At 41.9% G+C, this 24,741-nt stretch overlaps 1 protein-coding gene across 1 annotated transcript in view; it reads left to right on the top strand.

The window, feature by feature from the left end:
• Positions 1-19,293: 19,293 nt before the first annotated feature.
• The window catches only part of LOC124254833 (corticotropin-releasing factor-binding protein-like), a 92,678-nt gene continuing 87,230 nt past the window's right edge, over positions 19,294-24,741 (top strand). Inside the window, exon 1 of the mRNA XM_046688683.1 lies at positions 19,294-19,620. Coding sequence (XP_046544639.1) covers positions 19,549-19,620 — 72 coding nt within the window. The 5' untranslated portion in view covers positions 19,294-19,548. The remainder of the gene's footprint in view (positions 19,621-24,741) is intronic.

Here is a 24,741-nt window from a genome sequence, read left to right as displayed (position 1 = left end):
GTGGAGTCCATTTCTGAGCTGATCATGTGACGCACTTGTTCAGAAACGCCGGTATCAAGGAAGTCATAATATTATCATAATTACCATATGACCGAGATCTGTCACGTGGTTGTACTTGTCCATTCTTCACGTGCGTCACGTGCAGCTAGCTTTGGTGGCAAGTTTACTGGTCAGTCAGCAACAATTGCCTGCAGAATAAATCGATTTCCACGACCATGTGGTTATGCCAAGACAAAGTCCAGTGAGATTCTAAAAGCAAACAATTCAAGATTATCTATTCACATCGTAAAGATTTTTTCTCCGGTACGAAAACGTACATATTTTTTTTTACTTATACTCCAATTAATTTTTTGTTCTGAAATGGCCACAAAATATACTGAGTCAAAAAAGAAACTTCACAAATTGTAATTTGAAAAATAATGAATAATTTTTCTCTGATGATACATCTATGTATCCGAAATGGGATCCCTTTCTTTCGACTCTAGAAAAACGTTAGCAAAACCCACCCAAACCCATCCATTCGTCGTGCAAATGACGTTAGTGCCAAATCAGGTTTTGCAAGTGCAGTCGATCACGTGATCTTCGCATCGAAGTTTTCTTCATATGCACGTGTTTGCATTGGCCTCAAGAATTGAAAAAACACTTTTAAACCACAGTTCTAACGGTTCTTGAAATGCCACGATTGTCAAATGTGCAACGTGAACGTGCCGTTGGCATGTTGCAAGCGGGAAGATCAGTTATTGACGTCGCAAGAGCAATGGGATGCAGCCGTCGTACGGCGTATGACTTGCGAGGTCGTCTACAACAAACTGGCACCACTTCTGATCGCCCAAGGTCGGGTCGTCCACGTGTGACGTCACGAGCAGAAGACCGTCAAATCGTCCTACGTCACCTACGTGACAGATTTCTGCCGGCTACACGAACCAGGGCTGAGATGTTTAGAGGTCGACTGTCCTCACAGACCATTCGAAATCGGTTGCGGGCTGCCAATCTCCATTCTCGACGTCCATATCGTGGGCCAAAATTGACGCCGTTTCATCAACGTCAACGTCTGCTGTGGGGCCAACGTCACCTCCGATGGACTCAGAGAGACTGGAATCGAGTCGTCTTTAGCGATGAATCCAGGTTTACCCTCAGATTCGCGGACGGCAGGCATAGAGTCTGGAGACGACGTCGTGAACGGTATGCCCAATGTTGTGTACAGGAAGTCGACAGATTCGGGGGCGGAAGTTGCATGGTGTGGGGTGCTTTCTGTGGGAACAACCGTTCCCGACTTCTGGTCATCCGTGGAAACCTCACAGCTGCTGCTTACCGCGACCAGGTGCTCACCCCTGAACTCGTTCCTTTCATGGCGGCTCATGGCCCAGGTCTACAGTTCCAGCATGATAATACTCGGCCGCATACCGCGATGTTGACACGAAATTTCCTTCACAACGCTGGAATCAACGTCATGGACTGGCCATCGAGGTCCCCTGACCTGAATCCAATAGAGCACGTTTGGGATGCACTTGGGAGAAGGCTTCGTGGTCTTAGGAACCAACCTCAGAATTTGCAGGAACTTGGCGCTGCCTTGCAAGAGCAATGGCGCAGAATCCCCAACCACGTGTTCACAAGCATCAGGCAGTCGATGAGGAGACGGTGTTTGGCAGTGGTGAATGCGCGGGGCGGCCATACACGATATTGAACTGAGAAATTTCGCATTTTTATTCTTGTGACTTGACATTCTGTATACCCATGTTTTGGAACGTTGTGAATGGATCATTAGAAATCAGATACAACACCGGCTGTGTTGTGAATGGATCATTAGAAATCAGTAACAACACCAGCTGTGTTGTGAATGGATCATTAGAAATCAGTAACAACACCAGCTGTGTTGTGAATGGATCATTAGAAATCAGTAACAACACCAGCTGTGTTGTGAATGGATCATTAGAAATCAGTAACAACACCAGCTGTGTTGTGAATGGATCTTTAGAAATCAGTCACAACACCGGCTGTGTTGTGAATGGATCATTAGAAATCAGTAACAACACCAGCTGTGTTGTGAATGGATCATTAGAAATCAGTAACAACACCGGCTGTGTTGTGAATGGATCATTAGAAAACAGTAACAACACCGGCTGTGTTGTGAATGGATCTTTAGAAATCAGTAACAACACCGGCTGTGTTGTGAATGGATCATTAGAAATCAGTAACAACACCAGCTGTGTTGTGAATGGATCATTAGAAATCAGTAACAACACCAGCAGTTTTGTGAATGGATCATTAGAAATCAGTAACAACACCAGCTGTGTTGTGAATGGATCATTAGAAATCAGATACAACACCGGCTGTGTTGTGAATGGATCATTAGAAATCAGTAACAACACCAACTGTGTTGTGAATGGATCATTAGAAATCAGTAACAACACCAACTGTGTTGTGAATGGATCATTAGAAATCAGATACAACACCAGCTGTGTTGTGAATGGATCATTAGAAATCAGTAACAACACCGGCTGTGTTGTGAATGGATCATTAGAAATCAGTAACAACACCGGCTGTGTTGTGAATGGATCATTAGAAATCAGTAACAGCACCGGCTGTGTTGTGAATGGATCATTAGAAATCAGTAACAACACCGGCTTGTTTCTATGGCAACAGGAATACGTGCAGTTTCCTTTTACATGTATTTTATTTTGTTCTATTATTTGAATCATTGTATTTTAGGGGATGGGGTTAGGAACAAATTATTCAGCCGGCAATATGACATTTAAAATTGTCAGTGATTATCGCTAAAATGGATAGAATTATCATTAAAACGCCCGAATGTTATCAGAAATGAGAGGACCACTATAACTTGATAATGCCCCCAAATTGCTTGACGACGGGTCATTATCATGCCCGTCGTTAGGTGACGTCATAAGGAGCTCAGCTCTTGATGTTCAATAACCTACGGCTCGTTTGAACTTGGGCTCAATATTGACGATATTTGTGACTCACATTCGTTACATGTATATGTGCCATTATGCACCTTTTTGCCGGTACCAACCTTAACAATTGTACCATAAATTACAACATACAGCAATGAAAACATCGGCTGGAGCTCTAACGTGAACATTGAAAACATTGGTGGCTGGTAGTATGAGCAAATGTCAAGGTCATATGTCAATAGTGACGTCTTCTGTTCTATGACGTTTCCATATTTGTAAAAGGTGTGTCTGTGACCTCCGTCATTTGTTCTGAGCAGTAAATGCTGCAAAGCCCTTGTTTGTTTCTCATTCTATTAAAAACTCTATCCATTTTAGCTATACTAACGGTAACGCTATTTTTCAGGGCATTATCATCTGCAGGAGCAATTGGCCTTGTCAACTGCCTCCTTCCTCGGGCAGTTAATGAAAGACCTCGGTCTTCTACAAATGATAATGCCCTGAAAAATAGCGTTACCCTTACATTATTCCCACTGAAGGATTCTAACATAAAGACCGTATATTTGTTGATTGGTTCTGATAGCTGCATCATAACATCATTATTACAATATTCCAGAAATATCGGTGAATGGGTACACCAAGGCTTCATTGCAAGAACAAACGTGTCGACTGCCCAAATGAAAAGGTGGGTGTCACCCTAGCCAGTCTTACCTCTTTGTCTCAATGGTCTGTATGTAAATATTATCAAAACACATCATCTCATATTCTGAAAGAGGAAAGTTTGTCTAAATTGTTTTTTAGATGCTATTGAACACCATGTGTTTGTTCCACCTCCACTTAAGGGATGGGTCTGCTTAAGTTAGCAAAGCGAACAATAATTATCCAGATAGTGTCAAGAGCTATGTCAATAGTTCAATATTGTCCCTCATTCAGCATATCATAGGTTTGGTTTTTAATGCCTTGCTTGCTATGTTTGGTGTTGATATATTTAGATTAAAAACCTTGCAGTATAAAAGACTACACAAGACGGAATATGTCGAATGTTACCAGGAGGCGTAGTTTATGGCATAACTAGGTCAACTAACTGGGCTAACCTTTCGACGTTCTCATTCTGAGTTTTTTTAAATATTGATATAGATGAAATTATATATATTCGAAATTTTCATGCATATTTTGTACACATTATTTTCCAACACAAATTGAAAACATCTTTGGTCAGAGACAGTGACTCCAAATGGCGCCAATCTTTATAATATCATGTACCGGACAAACATTATCAGTGGCAAAATGAAATCCACTGGAATTCTCTAATTGGCTGTACTGTCCTGTATCCTCTAGATTATGTAAGATAAAGAATTCAACTATAAAAATATATATCTATTGATTCTCACTCTCCTGACTGTGATCTGTTCTAACATATATTTATACACTTCCTGTTCTGTCAAATCCACGTCATCTAATGCACCGAATTAGAACTGAAAATGCAAAACAAAATGGAAATTCAATTAGAAATGCAAGCCATTTCTTGGACGTGGGCACCAAGGATTTCTGAAAGCCTACACCATTCTTCATGTGCCTGGTCTTGGAGGTGGACACTTCTGTTTCCATATTTGAACAATTAAACACATGTTTCTTTATGGCATCATCTATCAGCAGATTTTTCTCATTAGAATAGGACAGAGAGTAATACATCTGCCACCACAATTCTCCGAGGATTATTTATGATGCTACTATCAACACAAGTGAGTGAGTTTAGTTTTGCGCCGCTTTTAGTAATATGCCAGCAATATCAAGGCAGGGTACTCCAGCATTGGACTCCACATATTATACACTTGTTGCGAATCGAACCCGGGTCTTTGGCGTGACGGTTACCCCACTGAGCCTAACACCACGCGACCATGGTGTAATTCTACAAACGGTTTCTACACTTCTTCATCATTTACGCATCATCAGTGCTGCAGTTACATCACGGCGTGTCAGTTACACGGGAGGAAATCCCGGAGTCAGGGCGGCCTCTGACTCTGACCACACAGGTGGAACCCACGAGCAAGGTTGTTTTCCTGACCAACCCAGACGCATATAAGGGACGTTCCGGTTTTCAAGCTTGTGAAATGCTGGGACCATCACAATGTAACACATTACCAGATATTACATTGGATACAACTTGCGATGTTAGTTTTTGTTCTTTATTGCTTTCAAGATGAGTCTGCCCATGTTTCAAAGTGCCATTGGCCTTCCCGTTTATCTTGGAGAGGGGGACTACAAACAAGTATTTCTGAAAACACCAGTGGTGGAGTGAGTGAGTATGGTTTTACGCCGCTTTTAGCAATATTCCAACAATATCACGGCGGGGGACACCAAAAATGGGTCTCACACATGGTGCCATGGGGGAATCGAACCCGGGTCTTCGGCGTGACGAGCGGACGCCTTAACCACTAGGCTACCCCACCGCCCCCTAGTGGTGAAGGCAACCCCATGCCATTTATGAACATTTCCATTATAAAACGTTGGGAAAATATAGTTTTTCCTTCTCTTGTGAGAAAGTATCAATTTCATCATTAATTCGCGTCTCTTACACTGCTCACACAAAATTGCAACCCATTACCTTATATCGTTGCTCTGACAAGAATTGTTTATGTAAAGTACTACAAACTTTTATATCGTTGCCACACAGAATGGACCACCCGGTGTCATATAAGAACCAGTTGGGTTGTCAGAACAAGTTAACATACCGGCCACAAAAACATCGCGCCAAGAACAAAAACATGCATGTTTTTTTTATTGTTATGTTTTACAGATTTAAGATAGTATGCAGCAGAGAGTGTTCGGGTGATCCTGGTTTTTATTATTATTATTATTATTATTATTATTATTATTATTATTATATATATATTTATTTCCACTTTATGTTTTACATGTTTTATATATGATGCTTTCCAGACATTGATAGGTTCTATTTCATGTTAAAATTCTATACATTGTTTTTTTATTATCATGTATAGCCAGTCAGATAGCTGGGTGTGTCAAGGCCAAGGTCGTTTATGGTGAACGGGGCACAGCCATGGAATTGCTGAATGAAATTACGTACTCTCATACGTCGCTGGAAGAATGATGATGACCGAGCTGACAGATACCATCGATTTTTCGAGTTCTGTGTTTGTGCACACAATTCAATGAACATGAAAGACGGTACGTCAGCTGTCAATCTGGCACGAAATCGAAAAACGTACGATATTTTGGGCGTCTAAAGACATTACCTCTCCAAATACTGCTTCGATTTACGTACATGTCTCATTTGTAGCTGAATGTATTCACTTCAGAAAAGTGCATCGTCTTTGTAGCACGCTATACGAGTTGGAACTGTACATATTGTAACTAGTTAGTATTGCGTTACAGGCCCCTGTCAGCTCGAATCGCCTGGAAAAGGACACCCCTCAGTAGTTCATTTTTCGACCAGGGACTATAGACTGAGAGGTAGCTTTTTTAGTTCTGCGTACTATAGATCACATTATGGGATATTCCCGTGCTTATAGTGCTTTACTTCAGACGACAACACGAGAAAAGAGAAAAGTACAAACTTACACTCTTCTTTCAGCTGAAACCTGTGTCATAGACCTATCAATATGTGTTACATATGGAGTTATGGAGGAATCTAACAATCTGATTAATTGCACGTGCGATTTTTATCAGCGAACCGTGTTGGTAAATAAAGACTATAAACGCAGTAGTATTACGTAAACGACATTTCCTACAAAATACTACAATACCATGAATAGGTACTCTAACAGTTGTGGGGCGGTGGGGTAGCCTAGTGGTTAAAGCGTTGGCTCGTCACGCCGAAGACCCGGGTTCGAATCCCCACATGGGTACAATGTGTGAAGCCCATTTCTGGTGTTCCCCAGCCGTGATGTAGCTGGAATATTGCTAAAAGCGGCGTAAAACCATACTCAGTAAGACCATCAGTCTAACAGTTGTACATATTAATTCATTAATTAACAGCTCCATGCTGCAAATATGAACACAAGTCACCATACATGTATGTGCAGACGTCTCTAAAAAAAATTTCTTATGTTCAAGAATGGTCTCACATTCATTTAATCACATCATGGTTTATTATCGGGTGTTTTTCCCTGTTCAAAGGCGGTACCTTCCAGTTTCAGTTTGATGTGTATTTCGTATTTTTTTATCGTTAGGTTTCATCTTTCCTGCTGTTCGTTAACATTCTACAACAAAACAACTGTAGGCATCCCAGGAGGAAAATGAATGTTGGTCTTACAACCAAGACATATTTCAGCTGGGTTCATGTTGACAAGAACGCGAACTTGCTATGAGCCCTTACAATAAACCTCATCCTCGTAGTCAACCACCAGTGTCTTAAAAATGATCCACATGTCTTCCTGGGAGTAATTGTCTGGCTCAAATTGTAAGAAGTACCGTATGTGTGGTCGGCAAGACAGAATGAGTTCGACTAGTGTTTGGCTGGCAATAGTAGATAGTGGATACATGGTCATTACATATGAGCTGGATTGGTACGGTGGTGTCGTACTCTATGGGTTAACACGTTCGGAAATCACGCCTAAGACCCGGGCCAATTGTCCACATGGGTGCAATTTATGAAGGCATTCTCTTGGGTACAATGTGTGAAGCATATTTCTGGTGTTCCCCGCAGGTATATTGGTGGATTACTCGCCAGTGGAAGATACTGCAGTGTAATACCGCTAGACGTATGACGTCATAGTGGTTTACGGTTACGACGTCACAATACTAATACCTCTGTCACAGTGGCATTAGGCCTTGCTTGACTTGCGGAAAGCTGAGAGTCATCACACTGTAGGCAGTTTCTATCAATTTATTTTGGAGAGCAATATACCGAATACTAAACTCGCTTCCGTGAAATACCATTTATATTAAACTATAATAATAATAATAATAATAGGCCATTTATATAGCGCCTTTCCACTCACTTTCGCTCATTTGATACCAAATCATTAACTCGTTTAATAAAAATGGTATTACACGGAAGGTCGTTTAGTATCCTCTATGTATTACTGGTGAAAGCTGCGCAAACCCTCACTCACTCACCTTTAGCATGTTTAGTGAACAAATACTGCCTGCAGCGATGCTAAGTTGCTGCGCTGCTGGGGGTTTGGGCAGCCAAAGCACTACCTTATCTTAATTCCTTGGTAAGGGAGTCTGCTTGAAGTCAGGTATACATATTCACCAGGCCATATGGTTGTTGCTGTGACACATTAAACACTGGTCCTTCGAATGATTGTGATGCTATGCACCTAACCGATAAACTTTAGACTAACGCCTGGTCTCCGAATATGTGTGATTTTGATAGAAGCAAACACTTTCTTTTAAATTAAAAGGAAACCGGAATGAGAAGGGAGATTCAGACCTGAAAATGAGGAAATCTAGACTTGCTTCTTTTTATGATTTAGCATTGCAGAAAAAAGGTGGGCAGGTGGGAAAATAATGCAGGGACTGATAGACGGACTAGGGAAACGTGTCCTGTCACCAAGAATCCCTTAGCGTGTGGCTTGGGTAGAGAAGACATCCGTGAAAGAGATATCAGTAATATCACCAATGTCCAAGTCTGTGATAACAAGCTTAGAACAATCAGGCTCTTCCTTCAATATTGCCGCCTCCGTGGTGTAGTGGTTAGAGCGTCCGCCCGGAGAGCGGAAGGTCGCGGGTTCGATCCCCGACCGCGTCATACCAAAAGACGTTAAAATATGGTACTTGTTGGTCCCTGCCTGGCGCTCGGCATTAATGGGTACAACAAGGACTGGTCGGCTCGGAGTCAGTATAATGTGTATGAGTGGGGTATTCATGCTTCACTGCGGCATGGTATCTCAATGGGCTAGCACAATAAAACCAGCTTCAGTCTGGGCTAGTACAAGCAGCCGCACATACACATACACACGCATGCACGTCGTCATATGAGAGAAATATTCTCAAGCACGACGTAAAACCCAATTTCACCTCACCTCACTTCCTCCAATGTTACAGTGAATCTAGTTTCGCCGACAACTTGTAGGTCATTATTAAAACGGGAGGGGGAATTTGGGGTGAGGGAGTTGAGAATGGGGATTCAATGGGAAGTTCGATGAAGAAAATAAGGCGGAATTATGAGTGCGATAATGAAAGTTTACACTTTCAAAGTATGCCAACAGACATAACATGAACATTTTAACATTATGCAGTAAAATGACCATTTATAGGGGTCACGATAGCTTGTAACGGGATTTGAATAAAAGAGGGTTTGGGTGGTGGTTTGGGTGGGGTGTCATTGATGAATGGTACATAAACTGGTCCGGCCGGCAAAATGTGCAACAATACAAATACCAAAGCCAGACAGATCCCAGTCATATCTGACACGTTTTTCAGAAGAGAGGAGTCTTGGTCCTATTGAGCGATCTGGTAGGGGAACTCTAATCACTGCAGCTAGATCATGATTCCTGTCTGGCGGTGGAATTCCGGGACAAATTATCAGAAAAGGATTGCAAGGTGTTTCTTTCCCTTGGACGAGCGTGAAATCCATTTCTGAGCTGATCATTTGACGCACTTGTTCAGAAACGCCGGTATCAAGGAAGTCATAATATTATCATAATTACCATATGACCGAGATCTGTCACGTGGTTGTACTTGTCCATTCTTCACGTGCGTCACGTGCAGCTAGCTTTGGTGGCAGGTTTACTGGTCAGTCAGCAACAATTGCATGCAGAATAAATCGATTTCCACGACCATGTGGTTATGCCAAGACAAAGTCCAGTGAGATTCTAAAAGCAAACAATTCAAGATTATCTATTCACATCGTAAAAAAAAATTCTCCGGTAAGAAAACGTACATATTTTTTTTTACTTATACTCCAATTAATTTTTTGTTCTGAAATGGCCACAAAATATAGTGAGTCAAAAAAGAAACTTCACAAAATGTAATTTGAAAAATAATGAATAATTTTTCTCTGATGATACATCTATGTATCCGAAATGGGATCCCTATCTTTCGACTAGAAAAACGTTAGCAAAACCCACCCAAACCCATCCATTCGTCGTGCAAATGACGTTAGTGCCAAATCAGGTTTTGCAAGTGCAGTCGATCACGTGATCTTCGCATCGAAGTTTTCTTCATATGCACGTGTTTGCATTGGCCTCAAGAATTGAAAAAACACTTTTAAACCACAGTTCTAACGGTACTTGAAATGCCACCATTGTCAAATGTGCAACGTGAACGTGCCGTTGGCATGTTGCAAGCGGGAAGATCAGTTATTGACGTCGCAAGAGCAATGGGATGCAGCCGTCGTACTGTGGATGACTTGCGAGGTCATCTACAACAAACTGGCACCACTTCTGATCGCCCAAGGTCGGGTCGTCCACGTGTGACGTCACGAGCAGAAGACCGTCAAATCGTCCTACGTCACCTACGTGACAGATTTCTGCCGGCTACACGAACCAGGGCTGAGATGTTTAGAGGTCGACTGTCCTCACAGACCATTCGAAATCGGTTGCGGGCTGCAAATCTCCATTCTCGACGTCCATATCGTGGGCCAATATTGACGCCGTTTCATCAACGTCAACGTCTGCTGTAGACCCAACGTCACCTCCGATGGACCCAGAGAGACTGGAATCGAGTCGTCTTTAGCAATGAATCCAGGTTTACCCTCAGATTCGCGGACGGCAGGCATAGAGTCTGGAGACGACGTCGTGAACGGTATGCCCAGTGTTGTGTACAGGAAGTCGACAGATTCGGGGGCGGAAGTTGCATGGTGTGGGGTGCTTTCTGTGGGAACAACCGTTCCCGACTTCTGGTCATCCGTGGAAACCTCACAGCTGCTGCTTACCGCGACCAGGTGCTCACCCCTGAACTCGTTCCTTTCATGGCGGCTCATGGCCCAGGTCTACAGTTCCAGCATGATAATGCTCGGCCGCATACCGCGATGTTGACACGAAATTTCCTTCACAACGCTGGAATCAACGTCATGGACTGGCCATCGAGGTCCCCTGACCTTAATCCAATACAGCACGTTTGGGATGCACTTGGGAGAAGGCTTCGTGGTGTAAGGAACCAACCTGAGAATTTGCAGGAACTTGGCGCTGCCTTGCAAGAGCAATGGCGCAGAATCCCCAACCACGTGTTCACAAGCATCAGGCAGTCGATGAGGAGACGGTGTTTGGCAGTGGTGAATGCGCGGGGCGGCCATACACGATATTGAACTGAGAAATTTCGCATTTTTATTCTTGTGACTTGACATTCTGTATACCCATGTTTTGGAACGGCTGTGTAGCCTAATGGAACTGATTATGGCACTGTCAGTGTATCGAGTACATCACACAGATCTCAGCAATGAAATAATAACAATTTAACCATCTTACCATCTCTTGTTCTTTTATAGTGCCCTGAAGACAGAATGTGAAGTTTCTTTTTTGACTCAGTATCCTTCCTCGACCGTCAGTGGAGTACGCAATCGGCAACAGATAACAGGAATATAAGAACACTTCTCGAGGGATTGCTGGCTAGATTAAACACCCTGCTGCTTGTGGATAAAGGTGACTAAACGGACACTCTCCACTAAATTACCCACGTTTTAAGGGTATTATTAACTTTCCAAAGATTTGCATAATTTGTCACAATTTTTCATGAGTACAACTGAACGTAGGAGTACTATGTTGCGACGATCTAAGCAATATCGTGGCGAGGGACACTCTTAATGAAGATCGAACCCGAGTCGTATGCGCATAGGGCAAACACGTTTCCCACTCGCCCAGCCGACTTACTCAAGAGTACGACTAAGTTTCGACACAATGATGAACATGATATCAATATATTTTGTTACTGAATCATAATATTCTCACCGGGAATGATGTTTGATGTTAACGAGTTTACATATTTGTCTAAACATTCGTCTGCTCGTTTGTTGTTTGACGATGCACTCAGCAATATTCCAATTATACAGCAGCGATCTGTAAATAATCCAGTCTGGACATGAAAATTGACGCAAGTTGAATACGATGGCGAGTGTCAACCAGATCAGCGTGTCTGTCTACCCGATCCCCGTAAGTTGCCTCTTGGGTTGCGGAAGACCAATTCTAACCCGGATCTTCACGGCTAATGGCGTGGAAATAGTGACAGTCAGTTGTATTCTTCTATTTTACGAATAAGATAATGTATACAGCGCGTCGTTGAAATGTGTGCTTTTATAGTCCAGTAATATCACGACGGTGGACACCAGGATCTGATTTCTCAGAAGAGAGTTTTTACTCAAATTTCAACCTGAGTGTAACAAATTGAAACAGTTGAGTTTCTAACTCAGTTGCTCTTCTAAGACCAAACTGCCAGGCAAACTCAAGCAACCTATCTACTAAACTCGAGTAAACCTATCTACTAAACTCAAGTAACCTATCTACTAAACTCAAGTAACCTATCTACTAAACTCAAGTAACCTATCTACTAAACTCACGTAACTTATCTACTAAACTCACGTAACCTATCTACTAAACTCACGTAACCTATCTACTAAACTCAAGTAACCTATCTACTAAACTCAAGTAACCTATCTACCAAACTCAAGTAACCTATCTACCAAACTCAAGTAACCTATCTACCAAACTCAAGTAACCTATCTACCAAACTCAAGTAACCTATCTACTAAACTCAAGTAACCTATCTAACAAACTCAGATTGTCTAATAAGTTTTAGTTCAATATCATTTCAGAAGTGGGTTTAACACATTGTACCTATGTTGATCTTTTAATAGCCGAGTACATATTTCATAATCCTAACGCATAAGCAGACTATATGTTATTCAAGCAGACGTTACATCAATGCATTGTGCTGAACTGTCGTCTCTGGTGACCTCATGACCCTAATTGCATATTTACGGTACCTTAATTATACGTTTAAAGGATCGGTTTGCATATCAATAATAGGATTAACATGGCCTATACAAATACTGACACAATGTGTACAATCCAGGACATATGTACACGTGAATAATTCATGTGTCTCTTCGTTTTGGGGGGATTTTTTTTTTTTTGGTGTGTTTTTGCTATTAATAATTAGCGAGAGTGCTTGTATACATGGACTTTTCATCTAAATAGTCAGTTAAAGCTGCATGTAAATATTTTAATATTTTATCAATTTTCGTCAAGATTTGTTAAAAATGATTGAATCTACTCGTGTTGTATTATCATTCGTGAAATGTTAACATATAAACATGATGGCGATTTGTTCTTGTCTCCTTAACCAAAGCATTAATCCATAAAATGCGATGACAGCTATATTCTTGAAGATTATTCCATGAAAGAGTTCAAAAAGGTGTAACAGAAATCGAAAGTAACAGCTTCACCGACAAGCTATCATTACGCCTATGAACGCTCCCAACGAAAATCTAGTCTTTAACTACCCCTGGCTACCGTAAGGGTCGACTAACGGGATCAATGGTCAGGCTCCTTGGCGTGGTTGATCCATGCAATTGCGTCACAGTTGTATAGATGGAACCACGTGATGTCAAGATTACAAACCCGATTATCTTTACCCTCGTCATAATAAACAGACGTTGTTACGCATAGAAAACGGCGCTATGCGGCTGACACGATACACATTAGTCGGAAACATTTTCTGAAGTGTTATTGCCCAAACAAGCCGAGCAAAGGCAATTAAAGATTTTACAATTACTTTTATTAATCTTAACCCAGAAAAGGCCTTCAAAATGTTTCATCTCGGTCATGTTGAACATACACGGTTTGAGATAACATTAAATATCTCTCGATTATCTGCCGGAACAGATTATATCGGCAAAATCATTCTGGAGAATATGAATAAATCACTGAAACTCATCAGTGACACCAGGTGTCCATGAAAACGGTAGATATGTTTGTGGTATCAGGCTTTTTGGTTGTAATGATTTCAGTTAGGCATATATGACAAAAATCGATCATAGAGGTATTCTCAGGAAATCGCCTGATGACTGTTCCATGCCACGACCAGACCATGATGACCATAGTTGTTGGAACAGTGTAATGCAATGTGGTCACCCTGTTTACTTCGACACCTTCCTTTGTCATCAATGACCATATGACCTCATTCATCAATGACTGCTGGTGGTATAGTTTCAGGGCGTCTTCGACCAAAATCCTTATAATCTAACCAACGGCAGGTTTTTTCCCTTCATGTTCCACATAGGTTCTTCGAACAATCGAGGTGGTTATTGCGACTCCACATGCTGTACACCACAGGGAGGTGAAACGGCAGGTAATAAATTACGAACGTATCGAATGTTTAAGGATGTGTATCGCTGTGAAAGTTAGGTGAGTATGCCCCGTTCTTACCGCTCTGCCTTCTCCAAATTCAGATCAGGTACTGCTCCTCTGCATTTGGAAACCGGCAGATATACAAATGTGGATGTGAATGAGAGGGTATGTTTTCAGTGCAGTGAGAGTGTTGAGGATGAAAGACACGTTCTGTTGTATTGCCCTATGTATGATGATTTGCGTGAAGGTTTATATGAAAATGTCTGTTTTAGCTATCGCAACTTCTTAGATCTCTGTAATGATGATAAATTAGTTTTACTTTTTAAACACCATGTATATTTCAGTGCCAAAACCTTCTTTCATACCTTGCAAAGAAGAAAACATATTTTATTCGGATGGAATTTATACTGTATATAACCATATCATTATTTATTTTTAGTGTTATAATGAATTAACACATTAGTCTTTCATAACACTTAAAGGGTGGCTCACCTATATGTTATATTTTATAAGTATATCTATATATGTATTGTATGTGAGGTGAGACTGAAATAAAATATCTGTCTGTCTGTCTTCTCTTTTTGCCGGCACTTTAATTGGCTATAAGCGGATTAGGAGTAACAGTACAGTGCTTGCACAATTATAGTCTGTTCGAGTAAGTGGAGTTCACTCACCACCAAGTTCACTCACTGACCACTGGTGTTGGGAATTGGTTAAAATCTTATAATTGATGATTGGTTCATTACAACCGATCAATCATCGAAAATAGTTGGTTAGCGTTATTTATCAAATTGTCCTGGTTATGTTTGTTAATGTACGCAAAATAAAGAAAAAAACATGTAGTTCTTTCGGTTGTTTTGGCAAATTTCATGTCTTTAAAGGATGACTAATATGTTAGAAATATGAAGTGCTTATGAAGCGCAACAAACAAAACCAACCTTGTGATAAATATTGTCAATGCAAACAAGTGTTCCAAAATTGTTTGTGTTCGATTATGACAAAATGTGATCGATTGCTTAGTCATTTAGTCATTACGACCAAACTTCGATTATTTCAATCAATTGGACCACCACTACTGACCACACTGAACACAGTTCATAATGATTAGTGAACTCACTCATTATTTCCTGGTGTGATCTAAAATAAAGATAACTACATCTGAAATTTAACACATATATATGTATTTGTTGATGACATTTGCAATAAAATCTTAAAATTACAAATTGCAATATTGTGTATTTGTTGGTCTTACATGCAATATTAGTAAAATTTAAAAATGTCACGATATTTGTGAACTGATTCATATTCATGTATTTATTTACTTGCGGGTGTTATATGCAGCAGTGTGATAAACTTTACCGTTTCTCCTTATTTGCTGGCATACTTGCATTTCTACCACTGACTGTAGCCTTAATCGCCATGGTTCTAAGGATTAGTACGGTCCGCTGATTTTAATCCCTATACAATACCTGCAGGGTACACCCCCACAGGGACGTCGTTACGCCGTTACAACGCTGTTTACATAATACGTTTGTTAAACATCATTAAACTGTGAACATTACACCTGTGGTATAACTGCAGATTGCACATTTGGCGGGGTTAACACGACCTCGAGGTTGTCATTAGAGAGGTAGTCACAAAATAATCGATTGATTATGTGTTTAGTAGCGCCTGTTTCCCCTGAGATTTATATATCTGTGTGTGTGTGTGTGTGTGTGTGTGTGTGTGTGTGTGTGTGTAAATAATAATACTAATAAGAAGTCTTATAATGCGCTAATTTCCACGCAACAAAGCATGCTCTAAACGCTAACACCCTGATTATTATTACCCCGGATAACCCAAGCTGCCTGTTAGGCGCTAGAAGGTTATAGTCACATGACTTTATCCACCGGGTACCCATTTTCTGCTAGGTGAACAGAGGCAATTTTGAACAAACTCACTTGCCTATGGTGAGACTACATGTATCACATGTGCTTCGTTGTGGGTCAGGACGGAAGTCCTAGAAACTCTCAGGAGTCAAGCTGTCAAACACGGTCACCCATCCAAAGACTGTCCTAGCTCGCTGTTGCTTAACTTCAACTGATTCGTGACCTGAGCTCTGTGCACAGGACCACACGCCACCACGTGTGTGTCCCCGTGTGTGTCTGCATGTTTCCGTTTCTATCTCTTACACAAAATAATCACATTACACGAAGAAATTAAAGAATACGTATCTCTCTCTCTCTCTCTCTCTCTCTCTCTCTCTCTCTCTCTCTCTCTCTCTCTCTCTCTCTCTCTCTCTCTCTCTCTCTCTCTCTCTCTGTGTGTGTGTGTGTGTGTGTGTGTGTGTGTGTGTGTGTGTGTGTGTGTGTGTGTGTGTGTGTGTGTTGTGATATTGGGGAAAAGAAAATAAGCCAGACATCGTTACACAAAATATATTGGGGAAAAGACTATGAAACAGATATCGTTAAACATACTCATTTTTGTAAGTTACCAAATAACTACTAGCATGGCGTTGTAACTTGTGTTAGTTGGGGATGTCGCCACTGCGTGCGTTATTTTATTCATATCACAGCTGCCTGGCCAAATATGAGAGACTATGCGAAAGATCAATATTGTTTTAACGAACTAAGACGTAAATAGTTCCGACACACGACTATAGGATTCTGGCACGCCCAAGGAACCCATTAATGCAAAGTGGAAAAGCTATATTGAAGAATATATTTTTTGCGCAATGGTTTATTTCAGTTGGTTAGCCTTATCTATATTAATTTCACGATAAGCGAAAAGAACAGTATTGCAGAGCAAAAGAAATGTAAAAACTTCTACCATGATGTGAAACCGAGCACATGACATCAAAATAAGAAACACCTACACACCTCAGACTTGGCGTCAGGATCAGGTTCTCCTTGTTGCTTCATGTCATTATACCCAAATGGCGTAGTTATAAGGTGCTCATGACGTCAATCATCGGATTGTCTAGTCCAGAATAGATTATTTGCAGGCTGTCGTCATGTAGCTGGAATATTGCTGAATGCGGCGTCGTGCAGTCAACTAACAAACACATAATGCAATCTTAAAAAAATAGAAGAAACCCATAAGCCATTTTAGAAGATTTTTTGCGTTAGTTTAAGATCAATTATTTCATGTACATTGTAATTTCAATGGTGAAAAGGTGCAACTTCTATAGACAAAGACTTCGCCAACACCAGCAGCCTTTATTGTTGTGTTTCTGTTTGCCTGAGCCCACAAGATGTCGTCAAAGTCAGTGATTTGTATGGCCACCATTGGCAGCAATTACTGCTCGGCACCGTCTCGACACAGACAGAATAAGTCGACAAAAATCGTTCTTGCGGAATTCTTCCGCACTTTTCCTGCAACTCGATGCCCGCTTGTGGAAGTGTCTTAGGCGTGTTTTGACGTTGACGTACATGCCGGTGGAGTTCATTCCATAGGTGTTCTATCGGGTTAAGATCGGGTAATCGGGAAGGCCGTGGCAATACACTGAGGTTAGAAATGGCAAGGTAGCGGACCGTGACGCGTGCTGAATGAATTAGTGTTGTCCTACTAGAACAACTCCCTCTTTTTTTTTCTATTTTTGGAAGCATGTGACGTGCAAGGATTTCGTTGATGTACCGATTTGCTGTCAAATTCTCCTGAACCTCCACTAAATCAGATCTTTTGTGTGCTGTATATTACACCCCACACCATGACACTGTCACCACCGAATATGTCGGCCTGTCGAATGCAATTAGTGGTAAAATGTTATTTTGTTCATTTCATGGGTGGTAACTCTTAGACGGCCGCATCTCGGGCGATCTTGGTCTGCAGGAAACAATCCCAAAGGCGATATATGGTGCTCTGATGAACGCTGTAATGTCGGGCAACTGCAGACTGCGACCCCCCAGCTTCAAGGCCGTCCATGGCGATGTGTCGATTGGCGACCCTGAGTCGTGGCATGGTGATTTCCTCTTTTCCAGTCAAACACAAATGACGAAATTAAACACAACGTTTACCTTTGTATAGTGATCGATACTGCATGCTTTTCCGCTTACTTGATCGATACTGCATGCTTCTCCGCTTACTTACACGTGCATTTTGTTGGGGACGTTTTGGCAAATATGTATTTCTTCAAACGCTTCTACAACAAAGGGAAAAGTAAAAAAAAATCTTGTTTTGGTGCTGAAGTTGTTTACAATGCCACAAAGATGACGTTTTGGAAAAAAATAGCATACGTCTATTCTTTTTGCCGCAGCTGCACGATTCCAGTATCTCAAAATCACATATGCGTTTCTTTTCTTGAAGAGTGTATTGAACAAATCGCATACTTTCTTCATGAAAGCGTCTTGTGAACTGTGTAGAATGTTCCACCAGTGTACTGAGTGAGTGAGTGAGTTTAGTTTTACGCCGCACTCAGCAATATCCCAGCTATATGACGGCGGTCTGTAAATAATCGAGTCTGGACCAGACAATCCAGTGATCAACAGCATGAGCATCGATCTGCGCAATTTGGAACCGATGGCATGTGTCAACCAAGTCAGCGAAACTGACCACCCGATCCCGTTAGTCGCCTCTTACGACAAGCATAGTCGCCTTTTATGGCAAGCACATGGGTTGCTATTCTACCCCGGATCTTCACGGGACACCAGTGTAGTGGGGAGGTGGGGTAGCCTATTGGTTATCGCTCGTCACGCTGAAGGCCCGGGTTCGATTCCCCACATGGGTACAATGTGTGAATCCCATTTCTGGTGTCCCCCGCCGTGCTGCTGCTGGAATATAGCTAAAAGCGGCGTAAAACCCAACTCACTCACTCACTCCACCAGGGTAGTGCGGGTGTTTTTGGTGTCATCGGTCTTTTAGCCGGTGAAATCACCCACCCCGGTATTAAGGTCTTGTCTGTATCTGTCTATGACTGTTGCCGCCAAACATCTCAACTCGACTTGTTAAGGCAGCTCAAATCAATAACTGTAAGTTGATCGGTCATCAGCCCAATTGCTATAAGAGAATTGTGTGTAGCTTTCCACTTCCCATGTAGCCTGGGAAAACAGAAGTACAAGAAGTGACGTTACTTTGTCGTCTGCCATGCACTGGAAGGCACGCGACGTATAAAAAGGCGGGAAATCGTTTAACGAGGACCACCTCCCTTGCGCGAGCGCGGCACGAGGCACGCCGGCCGATAGAGTGAAGGAGACCAGATCCCGGAACTACTGGACAAGTCAGTGTCTGTTTGGAGCGACGGAGAACACCACGAAGAGAAGGGCTTCCGCGGGCAGGACATCAGAGAGTAGAGGACAACCGAGGACAGAGGAGAGGACCGGACAGTATCAGCCGCTAAGACAAATACACCCAGACTTTTCTGTGACTTTACCTACACCCGTGTTGACATCACAATCATCATCATCATCATGAGAGCGACTCTTTCCCTACTTATAACTATATGTGTACAACTTCCCGCCGGTCTAACGATACCTGTCAAGGTGAGTCAGCTTCTTTTTATATTATTTTGAAGGTTTACTTTGAAGTTGTGCTTTCCATGGAAACTGGTTTACAGTTTGACGAACTGGTGTCGATAAATGGAATAATAATGTTTTAAAAAGTGCAGCCGTGTTCACCGTTGAGACTTGTAAGATATTGATGTTAGGAAAGAATGTACAGTCGGAAAATCGAAACTAGACGTTCGCCATATTGACGTTGCAGTATTGTCTCATTAGTGATGAAAATTGATTTAGCTTAACGAAATACACTCACATTCACGTAAAAAATAAATAAATCTTCAATTACGGAATTATATAGATGACCATAGTGCGAGCTGATCGTTCGATGATTCAGCATTGTACAGAAACCACTTTGTTACTATCACCGATAAGATAGTGAATCGCGTTTTTTAAGGAGTCACCTTTTTGTATAACCTTATCTACCGTCGTGTGTGCGTATTTGTGCTTGCGTGTGCGCTTAGAAATTGAATGTAATCTACACAGTGATTCAACCGCTCGGAGTCGAGGTCCGGGCTCTGGTTTAGTTCAACAATTTCACAAGCAAGATTAATACGGCCGATAAAGCCAAACACTGGGTATTATCCACAGTTCACCATTACGAGTAACTCTGGGAAATATCGAGACACACGAGCTGTCACTGAGGAAGCCACCATTGACCATCGATGAAGTTTTACCAAAGTCACACGTAGTGAGCGTTATCACAGACAGACTTTATTGTGCAAGCCATGTTGGCCTCTGGTCATACGTATGATATTATAAAATTTAATACATTTTTAGGTGGTGAGGTTAACGATCGACAAATACATTAATTGTTATTTCTTAACTGAAAAGTTTGATATACATATTTACTTAATGAACGCTGAATATTAGTATTTTCTAAAGATAATAATTGTATGCATTAATAAACGGAATAATTTTTACAATAATATGTATTTAAATGAATACATCTCAAATGAGAGTATAGTGGACTTTGAAGTAAAAAGTGAAATTCATCTTCTAATTCTTGAGAATTACAATTTTTACACGATCATTTATCCCTGGGGATTTTCTGCTATTATAACTACCTGCTTCAATTGGTAATGTATGGGATGATAGCCTTAACTTACTTATTGCATATCTGTACGTGTTTAAAATTAAAAACATTAACAGGATACATTTCAAAACCAAATATTTCCTGAAATTGTTTATATAACTGATAGGTAGTAGAATGTCTAATATCACAGCTAATGTGGAGTTGATGGTGTTGAAGATTGAGCAGCACCGGTGACGTCGAGAACACCTGCAGGTGTCCAACACCTTTGTTCGTCATCTTAGGTGTCAAGTGATATCAGTCCGCCATCTTGTGTATTCTTGTTATTTACATGAATGGAAGGGAAAAAAGTAACAGATTGTAAAATTTTATGTCTCACTCATTACGTCTAAATCTGACTTCTATCCGAGATTTATCATTCCACTGACGTGGCAGTGGGTGTAGGAATGGAGATATTTCTGAACCATTGATTTATGATGTGTGAAAAGGTTCTGATTTTTGTGTGAAATATTGTGTCGATCGTGGGCATGATAACCCATTTTGTCATTCATGTCAAAGGAATATATCCAACATACGGAGACGCGTTTATGAACACCCAGGCAATATGTTGGCCCAATACGTGAGCCCCATGACGTCAGATTTGTAAACCTGTAAGCCCAGTTAGTAAGTCCATTGTTTAGTTCTATTGATTGTATGTGGCGGATTCATTAAATCTACCCACATTAGTGTTTAATTGAAGGGATGCCGCTGTGCATAGCTCAGATGTGAATCAAATGATTTTATATATGTTCTCACACCCGGCGCCACACAGTGCCACTGAAAGGGACCACAGCAGTTGTGGAATATATAGAGGATATTATATGAGTGCCTACATGTCATACTATGTTTACGACACCCGTGCCCAAATATTGGTATATCCCTCACTCTCGCTCGGGAAATACCAACATTTGGGCACGGGTGTCGTAAACATAGTATGATATAGGCACGAATATAATATTCTATTTATTACCGAAGTGGTCAAATTGAGGAAAATAAACCAAAATCTACTTTCAAACATAGGCTGCAGGCTACCCGCCGTCGCCGCATGTAGAACGCAACGTCATAGAAGAAACGAGACGTCATAGCATTGTTCATGACGTCACGTCACCACGCAAACTGATATTTTGCCCAAGGGCATCGTATAAAAAATATGAACCCTGATATTTTCGCCGACGTAAGTAAGAAATGATTATACACTCAGTCGTGCGATAATTTGTAGAACGACAAGTGCGATCGGGCAATCAGGGCTCACTACTTGACATTCTGCTATGAGTTATGGGGAGGGCAGGTTAAATGGGAGTGTCTACCCGGAAAAGAATGAGTTCACCGCCAAACCACACGCTCTACCCACCCGGTCACCCGACCCACCCAGTAATACTCAGAGATAAGAATGGGATCTCTTGAAGCACCTGAGGCGAACATTTGTTCAAACAAAATGTCAAGTTGTTTTCGCCAACAGATCTACGTGGTTATATCGTCAAGTCGGGTGGACACGCTTTCATGCTGGAATGTTGTCCAAATACGAGGACGTTAAAAGATGGTAATTATTGCTGCCCTGCCTGTCACTCGGCGTCAAAGGCATTAAATAGGAACGAGGAAAATGCCAGAAATGGCCTTCGTTATGGCCGATTTAACTTGTGTTGAATTTGAGCTTGGTTTGTATTCTCTCGACACATATTTTAACTACAAATGTCGGCATAGTGAGAGATTGGTAAGCATATAACATGGCTTCACAGTGAGATTGAACTAAAACAGCCGACCAGATATGTACAAGCAGCTTCAGACGCGTTAATGAAAAGCAATCTTAAATCCAAAGTTAAACCTCATCTCACCTTTTTCGTTTTAAGCATTATGGACATGGCCGCCGGGTTACGGCAAAACTGGCGAGAAACTGCCTTATTTCTTCCTTGCTTACAGTACAATGAGGTGTCCTTGCAAAAGCAATTTAGACGGCGATGCTTTTTGGGTTTACATAATACATGTTTTTTAATTTAAATTAAAACGGGGCTAGAATGAATCGGTGTAAATGTAGATATTTAATTACTTGCACTAAGCAATGTTTAATTTGCATGTATTTCCGTTGGTAACCTTTTTCACATACGTGAATCAAAGAACACAAACATTTCTAAAGATACCTCTACCACGCACGGAAGTAATATTATCTAGTTGAAGGACGCCAAACACGCACACGTAATCGCTTCTAGTGAAGTTTATGAAGTAAAGATAGAAAGATATTAAAAAGTAGCAGGAAACGAATCCATGGGATCATTTCTAAATGCTGTTCCTGGTTTGGGTTCATCGTCGCTTTAAACAATAAGTTGGAGGACTGCGCCAATTGATGACGCTTTCATATTGGGGGAAACCAACAAGAACTGTGGTGATCACCGATCACAGTCACCGATCAGATCCTGGCCATGCAACGCGAACCACGACGGCGTAAACCCGACAGATTACTGTGTGACTCTTACGTCCACCTGGGTGATGGAGTAGCCCAGTGGTTGAAGCGTTCCCTCATCACGCCGAAGACCCGGGTTCCATTCCCCACATGCACAATGTGTGAAGCCCATTTCTGGTGTCCCCCCGCCGTGATGTTGCTGGAATATTGCTAAAAGCGGCGTTAAACCATACTCACTTACTCATGTACGCACGCGCGCGCACACACACACGCGCGCACGCACACACGCACACGCATACGCACACGCACACGCGCACACCAATAACTAGGCGTCTTTACTTAGGTTGCTAAGAAGCAACAGAGGCATGACCATCTCGTGCCATGCTGTCGTTCTCATATAGCTTACAGTTGTTGGATTGTTTGTTGGTTAACACCACGTTCTGCCAGCTGTAAAATGACTGTCTGTAAGTAATCGAACCTGGGCCAGTCAGTAACGAGTAACGCGTCGCTTGGGGCAACAGAGTTACGATCGCCCGCTTTCAACCAAGCCACCCAGTCTGACCACCCAATCCACCGAGTCGTCCTTTTGATCACCGTATGCACTGTTTAATGGGATAGATTCCAACCCGGAATCACCACGAGGCCTACTGCTGCCATACCAGTAAGGTCTTGGAAGGGAAGTTAGAAGTGATACACATAACCAGGGGACATGTATGGATGTCAAACTGAGGAACTCTCCGTTTCGGAGAATATTGTTACTCCTCCGTCGTATAAAGAAGCTGGCATCCACACCCAACAACCTACACCCAAACCCCACAACCCACAACCCACAACCCACAAGCCACAATCCACAATCCACAACCAAACCCCACACCCCACATGCCACACCCACACCAGACCCCACACACCTCCGCATCGTCTCTAACATCGGGTAAAACGTCCTCTGTTGGCCAGACATGCACTGATTCTTCGAGGTATGCTTCTGAAATGTTCAACTGATGCCATATTGACTCATGTTTTTGTTCTAATCGTCAATGAGAACAGCACTGGTTTCATTGAGAGTGTTTGACGTTCCAGCTCTGTTCATTAGGTGAAAGGTCAGGACTTTGGTGTTGTATTGTTGAAGGAATTGAGTTCAATATCCTGGCAAGTTGCATATGTCCACGTGCATCACGAAAGGTGAAACGTTGCACGACATGCTGACGTAGCGACTACTGCAATGATGTCGTCCCGATTGCATTGCCTTGTCACTCTAATGGACAATATGGAGTGTAGTTCGACGGTCATTGTGATACCACTATACTATTATGGTCCGGTACCAAAAACAACCAGATACGTCCATAAGGCGGCCAGTTAGACGTCCTCAAACTCAATGGCAGTCAAGAGGGAACCATGATCCGTCAGAAAACCTGACCTGAGCCAAGAATCATTCCTCCAAATGCTGACGTTCCCCACACATCTGATTCAATTGGCGTGCCGTATTAAGTTGTGTTGTAACCTGCCCAGACGATGGCATGTCTTCATATACCAGCTGCTTGTTGAAGTAGGTTCCCCATCTGAGTGGCAGTTTGCAACCGATTTCTTAATTCCACCTATCTGACCTGTCTATCCGAGACCGCTGTTGATGCCATTCGGCGTC

The sequence above is a fragment of the Haliotis rubra genome, unplaced genomic scaffold, assembly GCF_003918875.1.
Source record: "Haliotis rubra isolate DU_JTF1 unplaced genomic scaffold, ASM391887v1 Scf584, whole genome shotgun sequence".
Classification (NCBI taxonomy): Eukaryota; Metazoa; Mollusca; class Gastropoda; order Lepetellida; family Haliotidae; genus Haliotis; species Haliotis rubra.
This window is presented reverse-complemented; position numbering and strand designations above follow the sequence as displayed.